General features: G+C 46.2%; 1 protein-coding gene across 2 annotated transcripts in view; it reads right to left on the reverse strand.

Moving 5' to 3' along the window:
* Positions 1–1,663: 1,663 nt before the first annotated feature.
* LOC115087419 (zinc finger E-box-binding homeobox 2-like) overlaps positions 1,664–14,189 on the reverse strand; it is a 163,294-nt gene continuing 150,768 nt past the window's right edge. Inside the window, exons 5-7 of one of the 2 annotated variants that reach the window (XM_029594600.1) lie at positions 12,241–13,721; positions 4,589–4,769; positions 1,664–4,413 (exon numbers count right to left, since the gene is read on the reverse strand). In XM_029594600.1, the coding sequence (XP_029450460.1) occupies positions 3,827–4,413; positions 4,589–4,769; positions 12,241–13,721 (2,249 nt within the window). In that variant the 3' untranslated portion in view covers positions 1,664–3,826. Of the gene's footprint in view, positions 4,414–4,588; positions 4,773–12,240; positions 13,722–14,189 lie in introns of both variants that reach the window. The other variant, XM_029594599.1, reaches the window with a different exon arrangement.

Consider the following 14,189-nt stretch of genomic DNA (forward strand, 5'->3'; position numbering starts at 1 on the left):
AACAAAAAGCTCTCAGCTTTGTCCAAGCTCTCATCCTGTTACGCCAGCGTATTACAAGTTTGGAAATCCAGCTCTGGGAAGCATTTGGGGTTTTCCGGAGAGTTCTTGGCTAAAAGTGTTGACATGGTTTTGTCATTTCTCACTCTGAGCCGGTCACTGGCCAGGAATGATTTTTTTTCTCCTTTCACTCCCCCCACCAGCATCACTTACCCATGTTTAGTCAGGGTATGGGTTACTTCCTCTCACCCTCTTAGGTAAGTGATCAGAAGCACAGCTGACTTGGCTTACCTTTCTGAAAAAGGAGCCCTTGACGGAAGGATGTGGAGCCGCTATTTAGACGTGTGTTGTTTGGGATGCTTCTGTTAAATCATATTCTGATAAAGTGCAGGATTAGCACGCAACATTAAACAGAAACAGCAGGGACTTTGTAGAAGGATTAAGTGTTCCTGTAGTATACCTGCCTTGTAACAACAGAGCTTTCAGAGAAGGGATATCCCATATCTACTTTGCATGGAAATAAAGGGTAACCAAATAAAAAAAGGTTATAATTTATTTTTTTTTACTATCTTGATACATTTCTTGGCTAGCTTTCGGGATTTATTTCCTTCCTCAGGTCAGAATTGAATGAGCAAAAAATGACATTTACCAGAAAATGCAAAAAAAAATCATAAATGGCATTCCAATGACAGGGTAAAGGGAAAGAGGTGAGGGAGGGTTGATGGGTGATCAGAAGGCGACAGGCAGTGTAATTTTGTGGCTCAAGAGTGGATTAAGAAACCTAGGTCTCTGATGAGGTCATTTTTTTCTCCATAATGTAAAGATAATGTAAAGATATTTTAGTTAACCTGGTCATCCCCAGACGACTCCTATTCCGGTCTGAGTTAAAATACTTGGCAACCAGGCCACTACCAGTCCCAGATCCCGGCCCACTTTGCCCAATGCCAGCTGAGCAGCCTGGATCAGGTGTGCCTCTCCTTTTGTGCTGGTGAGGAGCCACTGCCGCTGTGACAACTGTGACAACCTGCCCCTACTTCCCCCGCCCCCCCTCTTCTGCTCTGTCCACGATGGGGCAGTTCGTGGGTGCCTTGTTGGCACATCAACAGGGACTGTGTGCAGAAGGACTGAGCATGCCTGTAAAATATTTGCCATGAGACAGCAGGGACTTTGCAGAAGGGTTAAATATCCCTCCAGCTTACCAGCGGAAGCCGTCCATATGGTTCTCATTGTTGGAGCTGTGAGTTTAATGAGACCCTGCCCATGAGTCAAAATCCCACGAACGCGCTTATATTTAGAACAAACATTTAAACCTCCAAGCACTGCATGCCTGGGTGGAAGAGTTGGAGCCGTATTCCAGCCGCATGGAGCGTTCCCATGCTTGCACTCACTTCCTGTTAGGTAGAAGCCAGAGCCTCCTCCAGTAATCACATGGTGCAGAACTGAAGGATATTTTTTTTTTCTATCTCTGTTCCAGTCCCAAAATTAAAGAAAAAAAAAAAAAGCTAAGCAGACAGAAAGTTTGTACCTGAGGCAATGGAGAGCTGAAGTGACTTGGCCAAGGTCACAAGGAGGGTCAATAGGAGCGGTGGGATTTGAACTCTGGCTTCTCTGCCTGTCGCTCTAATCACTAGGCTGCTCTTCCAGGAAATAAGAGATGATTCCTGTGCAGAATACTTTATTAACACTGATTTACACATCTGGAACAAGCTCGTTTCATACTTTACAAAGCATGCGTTTGCCTGCAGCATATAAGAATTTATCCCAAAAAGTGATCTGCAAAGCCTTTACACATTATAAAATATAATATAATATATGATTTTGAATGCTTTAAAAAACACAGTTTCCTTCATAGTGTAGTCTTCTAAAACTATATAAAAAAAATTGTAAACAAAATGTAATTTTTACATAAGACATCAGAATGGGTAAACAGGAGTGAGTAGATATTTTATCCTAAAGGTTAAACCCCGTGCCTGTGGCCTAACTCCGAGTCATCCTGAGCACGCCATCTGGTCCTGTTTTTTTCTCTTAAGACATCTCGACGCCTCCCATGGGAAGGGTGGAGAGGGATGGAGGGATGGAAAAGCAAGACTGGTAAGAAACATCTTGATGAACTAGAGTTAGTTCATCATCTTGGTTTCAGAAATTCTGAACGAGGGCCTTCCCAAACATGTCCCGGGGATGCCACAGCACACCAGGTTTTCAGGGGATCCGTGATGAGTATGCGTGAGATATGTTTATATAGTCTGGGTCTCCAATGCATGCAGATTTATCTCATGCATATCCTGAAAACAACTGGCTTTGGGTCCCCCCAGGACAGGTTTGGGAAGCCCTGCTCTGAATATTTCCATTCCCATCCACCACCCCCCCCCCCCCCCCCACTGAAACGGTGAAGTAACTGATTGCAGAAGGTCATGTGGTTTGGGTTATTTGGCAGAAAAAAAACAACGTGTGTGTTAAACTATTGGCAGTGACCCTTGTCAGCAATCTCAGGCGAAGAGAGGCAGGATGAAAAGGCAAAACTACAGTTTGCCAATGGCTTACTTATTTCAGAGAGCAAGGCTAGGCAACTCCAGTCCTGGAGTGCCACAAACAGGTCTGGTTTTCAAGATATCCCCAGTAAACATACATGAAGTAGATTAGCATGCACTGCCTCCATTGTGTGCAAATATATTTCTTGCACGTTCATTGTACATAGCCTGAAAACCAGACCTGTGTGTGACACTCTAGGACCGGAGTTGCCTAACCCTATTATAGGGGCACAAATTGCCCTGTAGAACGGACACGATGAGGTGAGAGTGTGGTGCTGGATCATTAGGGAGTGGCTGAGCCAGCCCTGGTTTATGGACCCTGCGGTTCCTCATTTTTCAGTTTCTGTGAAAAAAGCAGGAACTGCAACTCCAGAGCTTTAACTGTTGGGGGTGGAAGGAGGGCTGACTCAGCTAATGAAGTGGAGTCAGGGAGATACCTTCGTGGCTTGTGACATCACCATCACGTGTCACGACTGCTTGATGCCAGTGCTCAACCTTCACCTTCCTGTTTCATTGGTCCTGTGACTGTTCTACCAGTTGACCAATAATCCCCAGAAATACTAACAAACTGGAAGACCAACCCTGACTAAAGGTAAAGAAACATACTGTGCTGTAGAAATATCCAAAATTTTCTTATTAATGCACATAAATGATGCCTGATGTCACACATCATTCTTGAAATATTTTCTTCGCTCATCATGTAGGGAGGCCCAGATGGTGCCATTTTTGCTGGTCAGGTAGACCCAGGCCTGGTTTTACCCCACTACGTGTACGGGAGGTAAAACCAGGATGGGATCAGCTTGCCTTCTGATGACGTGGAGCCAGCTCAGGACACTTAGGTCTGTGAAGAGAATTGTTCACCACCTCAGCACTGTCCTGTTTACTAAGGGCTTTGGTGCTTTAGAGAAAGCAAAGGTTCATTAACATCTTCTGGGTCATTTGCTTTGGAAGATCAAGTTCAGGGGAAGAGAATCGCTACGAGTTTTCATTGTCCGTGAGACATGGAGATTGTGCCCTGTTCATGGCTCCTGTAAAACCCATAGCTGCAGTCCATAACCTTCTCCTCCAGCGTGCTCGCGCCATCCAGGGCAGTCCATGACTTTGCTGTCTGTCACACAGTCTAGCTTCTCTCTTTTTCCTACCTCCTTTTCATTTTCCACTCTGCTAGAGCTCCCTGCATCTCCTGAATATGAACCTCCCCCTCTAACATTCCCCTACAGCCCACTGCGCATGTGGCAACTCTAGCTCAGGTCCAAGAAAGGCAAATAATGTATTCAGAAATCCTTTGCTATGGTCCTTTGCTATTCTGCAGCATCACTAACCTGTCTTTGCACAATCTCCTCGCAAGCAGCCTGTGTGCTATGCTCTGGGTTGCACCTGACATCATACAGGTGAAAAACACCTTTGTGGGCCAGCTCCAGAAGCCTGCCTCTTGACTGGTTGCCTGGAAGGACTAGGTCATGTCTGTCTCCTGAGTGGTCAGGCAGTTGGTCATCTGGACAGCCCAACTTGGGCTGACTGTCTTCCGATTGGTCACTCAGGCAGTCTAGTTTAGGATGTCTGGCTCCTGATTGTTTGCCCAGCTGATTTTCTCCTGATTGGTCATCCAGGTGATCCAGCTCATGCTCACTGTCTCCTGATTGGTTGCCTGGGCTTGTTGCCCGCCCAGGACTCTCCTCCATGCTGGTCAGAGCCCTGCTGCCTTCCTTCCTGCAGTAGGCATACCGATGGTTCATATGCTGAGAGTAGGACCCTGAGTGGGAGAATCTCTTCCCACACTTGTTGCATTGGTAGGGCTTCTCCCCAGAGTGGAGCCGCAAGTGCTCAATAAGGTGGTGTTTGTGTTTGAAGGCTTTCTGGCATGTTTCACACTGATGTGGACGTTTCCCTGTGTCAAGCAAGGAGAAACATAAAAGAAGAGATGCGAGTTAGCAACTATAGTGGCATTTATTCAAATTCCTATTGTCTCTCTTTAGTCTTTTCCCATCCTCCCTCAGCTTCAAGGGATATACTTGTTTAAGTAAACTCTCCCTCCTTTGTCGAATATAACATCTGATCCTCACCTGTGTGCTCATACTTGTGCCGTAAGAGGGAACTACTCTTCTGGAAGGTTTTATCGCAGAGGTCACAAGCATACAGACCCTCCTCTGTCCTCCGCAGCCTCTTCCTTGCTAAGCTGGACTCTCCCTCTGTCCCCTCATCTAGCAATGCTGGGAGCTCTTTCTCGCCTCTGCTGAAGAATTCCTCCTTGGCGAAAACAAAGAATAGTCTTTTATTTGTACTGATGGAATTTCAGAAATTCTTGAGGGTGACAGTCTGCAGGATTCTTTCATCCAGCCCTCCTTCTGTGCAGAGGGATGGATGGAAGATATTACAATACTAATATCCACACACAGCGCTTTGCCAATGCACCTCACTCCTGCCCTGCAGCACCTCCTGCTACAACTTGTAGTACTATATAAATGTGCAATAGTAGCAGTAGTAGTATTCCAGTATTTCCTAGCATGTAGACAGATTGACTCAGGACCAGTGGGTTTATGCTCTCCTGCCAGCAGATGGAGACGGAGCAAGATGACGTCACAGTATATATATACTCCTGCAGTGACCCCAGCCTGCCAGTATTCTCCATCTCCAGCAGATGGTGGGTGTGCATCTCCCTATGGGGATTGCTTTCAGATTCTTGAAAGGAGAAATTTGAAATTCTAAATTCAGGAAAAGAAAGCCCCGCTCTCCTGCGGTGATACCTAAAGGAATTCCTGAGGCGATTTCCGTGCGGGGCCCTCAAAGGTGTGCCTTAGTCCGATAGCTGGGTTTACCGGTGTGGACTTAGCTGCTAGTTCAGCTGAAAGGCAGCGGGTGCAGGAGGCTGAGCGCGGAAGCGACACCAGATGTCCTTCCCCACCCCCCACAGCCGGAGACTGTCTCTGTACTCAGCAGGTAAGCGCTGAGCTCAGGTAAGGTTTAAAAAAAAAAAAAAAAAAGGAGAAAGTTTTACCTGAATCAGAGACAGTTAGAGGGGTTTCAGGATTCCTCCAGTCTCCGTTCTTGGTGCAGTGTACCAATGTTCATTCCCGCTCCCGTCGGGGTTGGGGAACTGGGCAGCCTGGCAGGTTGAGCAGCTCCTAGTGGACTAGGCCCCGCACTTAGGCTTTTTTCTTGCACGCCTTGTGGTAGGCTGCGGCGGCTGTTTTCGAGCGCTCTTGTGCGTGTTCTGCTGCCCTCTATAGGTCATTGGTGTGAGCAGTGTGTTGGCTCTACACAAACATTGTGCACTCGCTTTTTGGGTGCACTTTTTATGCGCACAAACTTTTTTACATGCTTAACTTGGTGCACAGGTTGTGCATGTGCCTTGCCGTGTTTTCTTCTAGGCGCTTATTTTTGGGGTGCATTTCACTTTTGAGCGCAGGCCATTCCGGTGCACTTTTACCGCAGCGATGGTGCCAGTAAACAAGAAACCTAAGTGTCTTCCTATTTGTGTTGCCTGTCATATTAGGACTTCTCAGCCTGACCTGGCTTCTAACCTGTGTCAGCGCTGCTCAGATGCTCAGAGAGAGTTGTCTTCCTCGGATTTTGCTAAGCCTGGCTCTTCCCATTCTGATAATGAGTTAGTCATGGCCTTGACTAGGAGGATGCCAGATCTTGGTTCTCCCTTGATGGACTCCTCTGCTGGTGAGGGCAGTTCTATGGGACCAGCTCCAGATCCTTCTGGGCTTGGTCTGGACCCGGCTGATTTTTTCTTGGGTGGAATATTTTCAAGGCTTACAAGACTTTCTTCAGGCACAATCCTCCGCTTCCCCCATTTCTTTCCAGTCAGACCCTCAGCCGGTGGCTCCTCCCTCTTCCAGTCCTATGTTTAAGTGCCGAGGCTCACCCTAGCTCCTTGCAGGTGTTCCCGACAGGAATCCAGATGGCACTGATGAGGTTGATCCTGATTCCCTGGAAGATGGGGAAATTCCTCCAGGGCTGGAACCGTATCAAACCATGTTGTGTTTTATTCATAGAGATGAACTGCCAGCCCTGATTTCCCAGATCTTGAAACAGCTGGGTGTTCCTGGTTCAGATGCTATGGCAGAGCAGAGGAAGAATCCCATTTTGGTTTCCTTATGCAAAGCCTCTTGTTTTTTCTCAGTGATGGATGCCATCCAGGAATTGATTGATCTGGAATGGGATGCCCCAGAAGCAAATTTTAAAGGGGTCAGACAGTGGAAGGCCTGTACCCCCTGGTTCCGGCTGTGAGATAGCGTTTACGTTTTCTCAAAATGGATGCTCTGGTATGTGCCAAGTCTAAGGAGACAACTATCCCTGTAGAGGGAGGAGTGGCCTTGAAGGATGTACATGATAGAAGGATTGAGGCTATCCAGCAAGCCTTTGAGGCAGTGGTGATGAATTTACAGATTGCCTCCTGTTATTCCCTAGTGGTGAGATCTTGTCTGCTTCTCTCTCAGGAGGTTGATGAGTCTGGCGGGAATTCCAGAGCAGTTATGGAACCTGCTGCTGCCTTTTTAGCAGATGCAGGCTGTGATTTGGTCCAGACCTTGGCCAGACGAGTGGCTTCAGTGTTAGCAGCCAGGTGTGAACTCTGGTTGCAAAATTGGTCAACTGACATAGCTTCCAAAGTCATTCTTACCAAGATGCCCTTTAAAGGCTCTCTCTTGTTTGGGAGTGAGTTGGAGAAACTGGCCAGTAATTGAGGTGAGTCTCCGGTGTCTCAGTTGCCGGAGGATAAGAAACAGTTACAACATCCCTTTGATATGAGGGGTCGTTTTCAGGGTTCCAGGAGTTTTTGTCCCTACAGAGGGATGACCTTTCAGTGGACTTGGCCTTTCAGTAGTCCTTTCGATCCCAACAGACCAAGAGAGGAGCGGGCTCGGGTGGTGGACTTTCCTGAGCTTCTCAACGAAGGTTTGTCGACCCATCTTCTGGAACAGGAAATAGGGGGATGTCTCTCTCTCTTTTATCGCAGGTGGATCGAGATCATGTTGGACCAGTGGGTCCTGGAGGTGATACGCGAAGAGTATGCACTGGAATATAGCAGTATTCCTCAGGACGTGTTCATGGTGTCCCCTTGCCACTCTTAGCAGAAAAAGCAGGCAGTGGAGTTCACGCTTCAAAGGCTCCTCAGACTGAGGGCTGTGGTTCCGGTGCCCATGTCTCAAGAAAGTATGGGGTGATATTCCATTTATTTTGTTGTGCCCAACAAGGAGGCTCCTTTTGTCCTATCTTGGATCTCAAGAGGGTCAACCATCACTTGAAGGTGACTCATTTTCGAAGGGAAACTTTATGTTCTGTAATAATGGTGGTGCAGTAGGGGGAATTTCTGACCTCCTTGGATCTGTCAGAGGCTTACCTTCATATTCCCATCTGATTGGAACACCGCTTTCTATGCTTTGTAGTATCAGGGTGCCATTATCAGTTTTGGGCACTGCCTTTTGGTCTAGCTACTGCTCCTAGAACATTTTCCAAGATTATGGTGGTAGTAGTGGCGGCCTTGTGAAAAGAAGGAATCCTGGTGCATCCATATTTGGATGAATGGCTGATTCGAGCAAGTCTCAGGAAGCGAACCGCCTGGTGACATACAAGATGATCTCCTTATTGCAGGAGCTCAGTTGGGTGGTGAACCTAACCAAGAACAATCTTCAACCATCCCATTTGTTGAAGTATCTGGGGCTCTGATTTGACATGGGACAGGATAGAGTTTTCCTACTAGAAGTTCGAATTCAGAGATTGATGTCTCAAGTGTGTCAGTTGATAAACACAATACACCTGACCGTATGGTCCTACCTACAGGTACTTGGCTTGATGGCAGCTACCCTGAAAGTGGTGAAGTGGGCAAAGGCGCATATGCACCCTCTTCAGTGCACTCTGCTATCTCATTGGAACCCGCAGTCTCAGGATTATGCAGTTTTGCTCCACTTGCTGATGGAAATCTGCTCCTGCCTTCAGGAGGATCATCTGAGAAAGGGATTTCCCTTGTCCTCTCCAGCCTGGTTGGTACTCATGACAGATGTGAGTCTCCATGGTTTGAGGGCTCACTGTCTGGAGTTAATGGCCCAGGGATGCTGGAATGCCGAAGAGTCCCACTGGACCATCAATCACTTGGAGTCTTAGGCAGAACGGCTGGCATGCTTGCAGTTCAGCCACAGGCTGCGGAATTAAGCAGTTCGTGTGATGTTGGACATCGTGATGATGGCCTATATCAATTGCCAGGGAGGAACCAAGAGCCAGCAAGTGTCGCAGGAAATAGACCAGCCAATGGAATGGGCAGAAGATCATCTGCAGATGATCTCGGCCTCTCACATTGCAGCAAAATAACAACGTAAGAGCGGACTTTCTCAGCAGGGAGAGTCTGGACCCAGGAGAGTGGGTGTTGTCAGCTGAGGCATTTCAGCTGATCGTGGATCGCTGGGGCCTTCCATTCCTAGATCTGTTGGTGACTTCTCGAAATGCAAAGGTTCCTTGCTTCTACAGTCGCAGGAGAGATCTGTGGTCCCTGGGAATAGATGCTGTCGTATAGGTCTGGCCAGAAAACAGATTGCTTTATGCCTTTGCTCCATGACTCTTGCTGGGCAGGATAATTTGCAAGATCAAAGGCCACAGGGGACTAGTACTCCTGGTGGTGCTGGACTGCCCTAAGCATCTATGGTATGCAAATTTGCGATGACTCCTGGTGGAGGCCCTCCTTTGTCTTCCGCCACACATGGATCTGCTTCAGCAGGGACCGGTTCTTCACAAGGATCTGACTCTATTTTGTCTTACGGTTTGGCCTTGAGAGGGCGCACCTGTTAAAGCATGGTTATTCCTCTGTGGTGATTGCCACTTTATTCCGTGCTTGCAAGTTCTCCACTTCCTTGGCTTATGTGCGGGTTTGGAGTGTTTTTGAGGCCTGGTGTGAGGAGCGGGGTGTTCTTCCTCGTTCAGTTAAGATCCCTCTCATTCTGGATGTTTTGCAGGATGGATTGAATAAAGGCTTGGCCCTTAATTCCTTGAAGGTGCAGGTTGTGGCTCTTGCCTGTTTCAGAGGCCTGGTAAATGGTGTTTCCTTGTCGTCTCATCCTGATGTGGCCTGTTTTTAGAAGGGGGTGAAGCACCTTAGGCCTCCCTTGATGTTACCGGTTCTGTTGTGGAGTCTTAATTTGGTGCTGGACTTTTTGGTGGACCCTATGTTCTGACCGCTGCGTAGCCTTTCCTTACGGTTGTTAACTTTGAAGACTGTGTTTCTGATGGCTATATGTTCTGTGCGCCGGATTTCGGAGCTGCAGGCATTGTTCTTTCGGGTGACTCGGGGGGTGTTACAGCTGCGTACTGTTCCATCCTTCTTGCCCAAGGTAGTCTCGGACTTTTATTTGAATCAGTCCATCTCCTTGCCATCCCTGGATAAGGTCAGGGATGCGGAGGCATTTCGCCTTTTGTGCTCCTTGGATGTTAAGTGTCTTGACGTGTGGTATCTGGAAGTCTCTGAGTCTTTTCGAAAGATGGATTACCTGTTTCTTCTCCATGGCAGGGTGCTCTGGCTTCACGGGCTACCATAGCTCGTTGGATTAAGGAGGTGGTCACGGCCACACATGTGGATGCTAGAAAGCCGTTACCTACTCAGATTAGGGCTCATTCCACTAGGGCTCAGGCAGTGTCATGGGTGGAGGTTATTCTGTTGTCCCCCATTGATATCTACTGAGCTGTGACGTGGTCCTCCTTACACACTTTTTCCAGGTTTCATTGTCTGGATGTGCAGGCCCGGGAGGATGCAGCCTTTGCACGTGCGGTGTTGACTGGACCGTGGGCAGCCTCCTTCCCTGTTGGGGAGTAGCTTTGGTACATCCCACTGGTCCTAAGTCCATCTGTCTACATGCTAGGAAATGGATAAATTACTTACCTGATAATTTCATTTTCCTTAGTGTAGACAGATGGACTCCACTTCCTGCCCTTGGCTGCCACATGAGTGTGTCAATAGTCTTCCTGTGGGGCTCTGGGTCCCAAGGGATTACTTCTAAGTGTTTATCCACTCCCTAATTTGGGGTAGCTTGAATCTTATTTGAGTTCAATGTTTATGGTTGGTTGAGTACAGTTCTGGTTATCTGTTTTTAATCAAGTTTTTTGCTAGTCTGTCCACAGTTGCTTTTGAAGAGAATACTGGCAGATTGGGGTCACTGCAGGTTTATATATACTGTGATGTCAGCTTGCTCTGTCTCCATCTCCTGGCAGGGGAGCATAAACCCACTGGTCCTGAGTTCATCTGTCTACACTAAGAAAAATGAAATTATCAAGTAAGTAATTTCTCCATTAAGATCCATAACACAGTCCTGGTAGTGCTCTCCATCCTGCCTTGTAATACTCTTATATTATTTCAGTACTGAATACCCCTTCACATATATTAATTATTTATTCAAATTTGATCTAGCACCTTGCCATGCAAGACCTCAAGATGGCTTACATAGCAAAATTCAAATGCACACTATAAAAAATAAATAACCAATACCCAATCCCCTGCAATATAAAATCAAGCAATCCCGATACACATTCCTGCAGTAATCATCTAGCTAAAAACTCCATCGCTCTAGGAAATCCAACTATCAGCCATCAAAAACGTTTGGCAGAAGTTCTAGTGGAATAAGATTCCACAATCTAGGAGCAAAGACACTGAAAGTTGGTCAACATATGGTTTCTAGTCTCACCTTAGAAGGAGCTGGGATGGACAGCAGTGACTGCTGGGAATAATGTAGCAGTCACTCTGGCTGATAGTGGATAAATATGTTTACTAAATAACCAAGCCCCATGTAATGCGGACATTTGGATACAGTTGTCATAACCTTAAATTTCACTCTTCAGAGCCAATATAGCTTCTCCCGAATTGCTGTAATATGATCTGTCAATTTTCTGCTGAGCAGAATTCTGCAGCCATATTCGGGAGGAGGTGGAGGTGTCTCAGCAATGTGAGAGGAAGACCTTGATAAAGCAATTTACAGTAGTCTATCCTACTAGTAACTAACACATGAATAATAGTGGATAAGTCCCTTTTTTGAAAGATAAGAATTAAGTGGTCTAACCTGGCATAGGTAGAGAACAGTGGACTTAACTGAGGATATCTAGGTCTATATGGACAATCTGGGGTATGAGTAAACCTCCAGACTACACACCACCTTCTTATGCCCGAATTTTAAGAAGCCCACGTGTGTAAAATCAAAGTGTTAGGTGTGTGGTCGGGCCATGCGCAAGCCGAGCACATTTTAGAAATGGCCCAGCCACGCACAAAACCCCCGATACTTGCAGAAGTGCCGGGCCATGGAAAAGGGGTGTGCTGGGAGGCAGCATCTGTGTGGGGAGGGGGCCGGCTGGGACAGCGGCCATTATGCCCTGTCGCGTGGAAGCGCATGCTGGCAGCTGGCTGGCGAGCAGAACTTACTTCATCTATTGGAGCGGACTGGGAGGGAACTGGGGAAGGCCTACTTGCATCACTGCACGTTGGTTTTTAAAAATCCATCCCCCCCCCCATGCACGCGAATCTCAACCCGCCCACACATGCATGTGTGAGAACCATATTTTATAACATGCGCCCACTGACGCATGCATGTTATAAAATCATTGCGTCCATGTGCACGCTCCGGAAACTGCGTGCACATAGACACACATGCACTTGTTTGAAAATCCACCCCTTAGGCTTTAAATCCATTCCTAAAGGCATTTTCCATATCTAGCCAGTTATATTGTCAATGCTACTTACTGAATGCACATGCTTCTCCTGAAGCTTATGTGACATCATGTGTGTAGGCTGTGCTCCATACAGATAGGTCGTGTATGGGAGGAACTGTAACCCATGGAACTCTGGATTTATGTGGAGTACTGGACACCTCTCCTGCAGGAAGTTATTTAAAGTGCTTGGTAGAAAACCACACAATGCTGAATAAGGAGAATCAGGGTACAGAATGTTGTATTTTAACATTGTCTCAGTGCTTTGGTTATTGCTTTTGTTTTTGACCATGGGTAATAAGTTGTCTTCCATCATCTGGATTTGTGCAGTAGCATCCATTCTGTTTTTGGCAGAAGATGAGACATGCAGTTCCTTCCCTGATTTTGGCAAAGATAAGTCCAGGGGCTCAGCCTGCATTTCTTTGGAGGTAGACATTTTTGGAGTGCAACGAAGGCCATTAGTGGAAGATTTTGTGCGATTGAAAACTGGAAGGATGGATTGATGATTGATACGTGAAGCCACCAAAGTTGATTTGGTTGAGGGGTTGTCTTGTGCGGCCTCAACCAACTGGTGTTCAGTGACTAGTGGCATGTCTGTTGATGTTCTAGATGAAGTAGGACCTAATTCCAACTCATATAACTTTCTTTTTTCATAGACTGGAGGGAAAGAGCACTGTGACCAGTCACCTATTCTATTCTCCATACAGTTTTCACCATCTCTGTCTAGAGAACTGAGACTAGTCAACTCTACATAGTTAGTTTTCAAGTTGAGAGCAGTAGAATGATCCCCATTTCCTATGGTCTGGGTGGAGAGGGGTAGTATAGGGATTTGTTGATCTCCAGTATAATCATACTCTGGACTGGTGTGCTTTCCAAGGGACTGCAGCCCTCCAAAGCTGGCTTTACCACCTTTACCACAAAACTCACGATTCCTGTAATAAAGAGTGGCTGCAGTTGTATTTCCATCAGCTTGACAACCATAGTTGGTCTCGAAAGAACCAGCCTTCTTTAGTCCAGTTTCAGCACACACACCCAGACCATTCTCTTTTCCAGTCTTTAGGTTTGGCATGCTGTCATAGTAGTTCTTTTTACCTCTGGGATGGCTTAGATACTGCAAAACATTAATTGGGCTCTCACCCGGCAAGGTGTATAATGGGTGTGTCTCTGGATCTACAGGCAAACCCTGCATTGTATTTTGAAGAACACTGACATGAAGACCCAACCATGCAAAGTTCTTTATGGCATCTGAACAATGCAGAGATCCATTCCTGGTCCTGGGAAATCCATTGGGCTGTTGTTGAACCGAGGCTTGAGGTCTATGTGGTGATACGGAAGAGTGTGCTGGAGATGCACAGCTTGACATGGAGACTGGGGAAGAAAGTTTCCTGATTTCGTCAGCCACACTCTTCTCAGCTGTTTCAGGAGGAAGGCACTTCTTATTGCTGAGGTGGGAGCTATAGGACCCCGAATGAGAAAATCTTTTCTTGCACTTAGGGCATTCATATGGTTTTTCACCTACAATTTAAGAAAGAAAAATGCTTGTTATCAATTCCATCAATCAAAACCGCACACTTAGCAGAGGTCAGAGAATGGGCAATCTCAGTTGCAGGACCCAAATTATGGAATTCATTACCTGAAGAATTAAGACTACAAAAGGACTTTAATAATTTTAAAAAAACAACTGAAAACTTTATTATTTAAAAATGCATATGAGCTGACTGCAGAGTAAAAAAATGAATATGACTGTGTGAGCAATAATTCCTTATTCTGGCTGTTTTGTTGCGTTTAAAGCTATAACATCTGGCTTATGTGTGTTTTATATTTTTTAATGATGTTGTATTTTAATTTATTGGTTTTATTTTATTTCTTAAGTTTAAATCTATAATTTTACCATATTAGTTATAATTTTTGTATTTTATTTGAATTTTATTTTATTATGTAGCAAATAACTTATGTTTTATATTGATTCATTTTCAAAATTTG

Source organism: Rhinatrema bivittatum, chromosome 3 (assembly GCF_901001135.1).
Source record: "Rhinatrema bivittatum chromosome 3, aRhiBiv1.1, whole genome shotgun sequence".
Lineage (NCBI taxonomy): Eukaryota > Metazoa > Chordata > Amphibia > Gymnophiona > Rhinatrematidae > Rhinatrema > Rhinatrema bivittatum.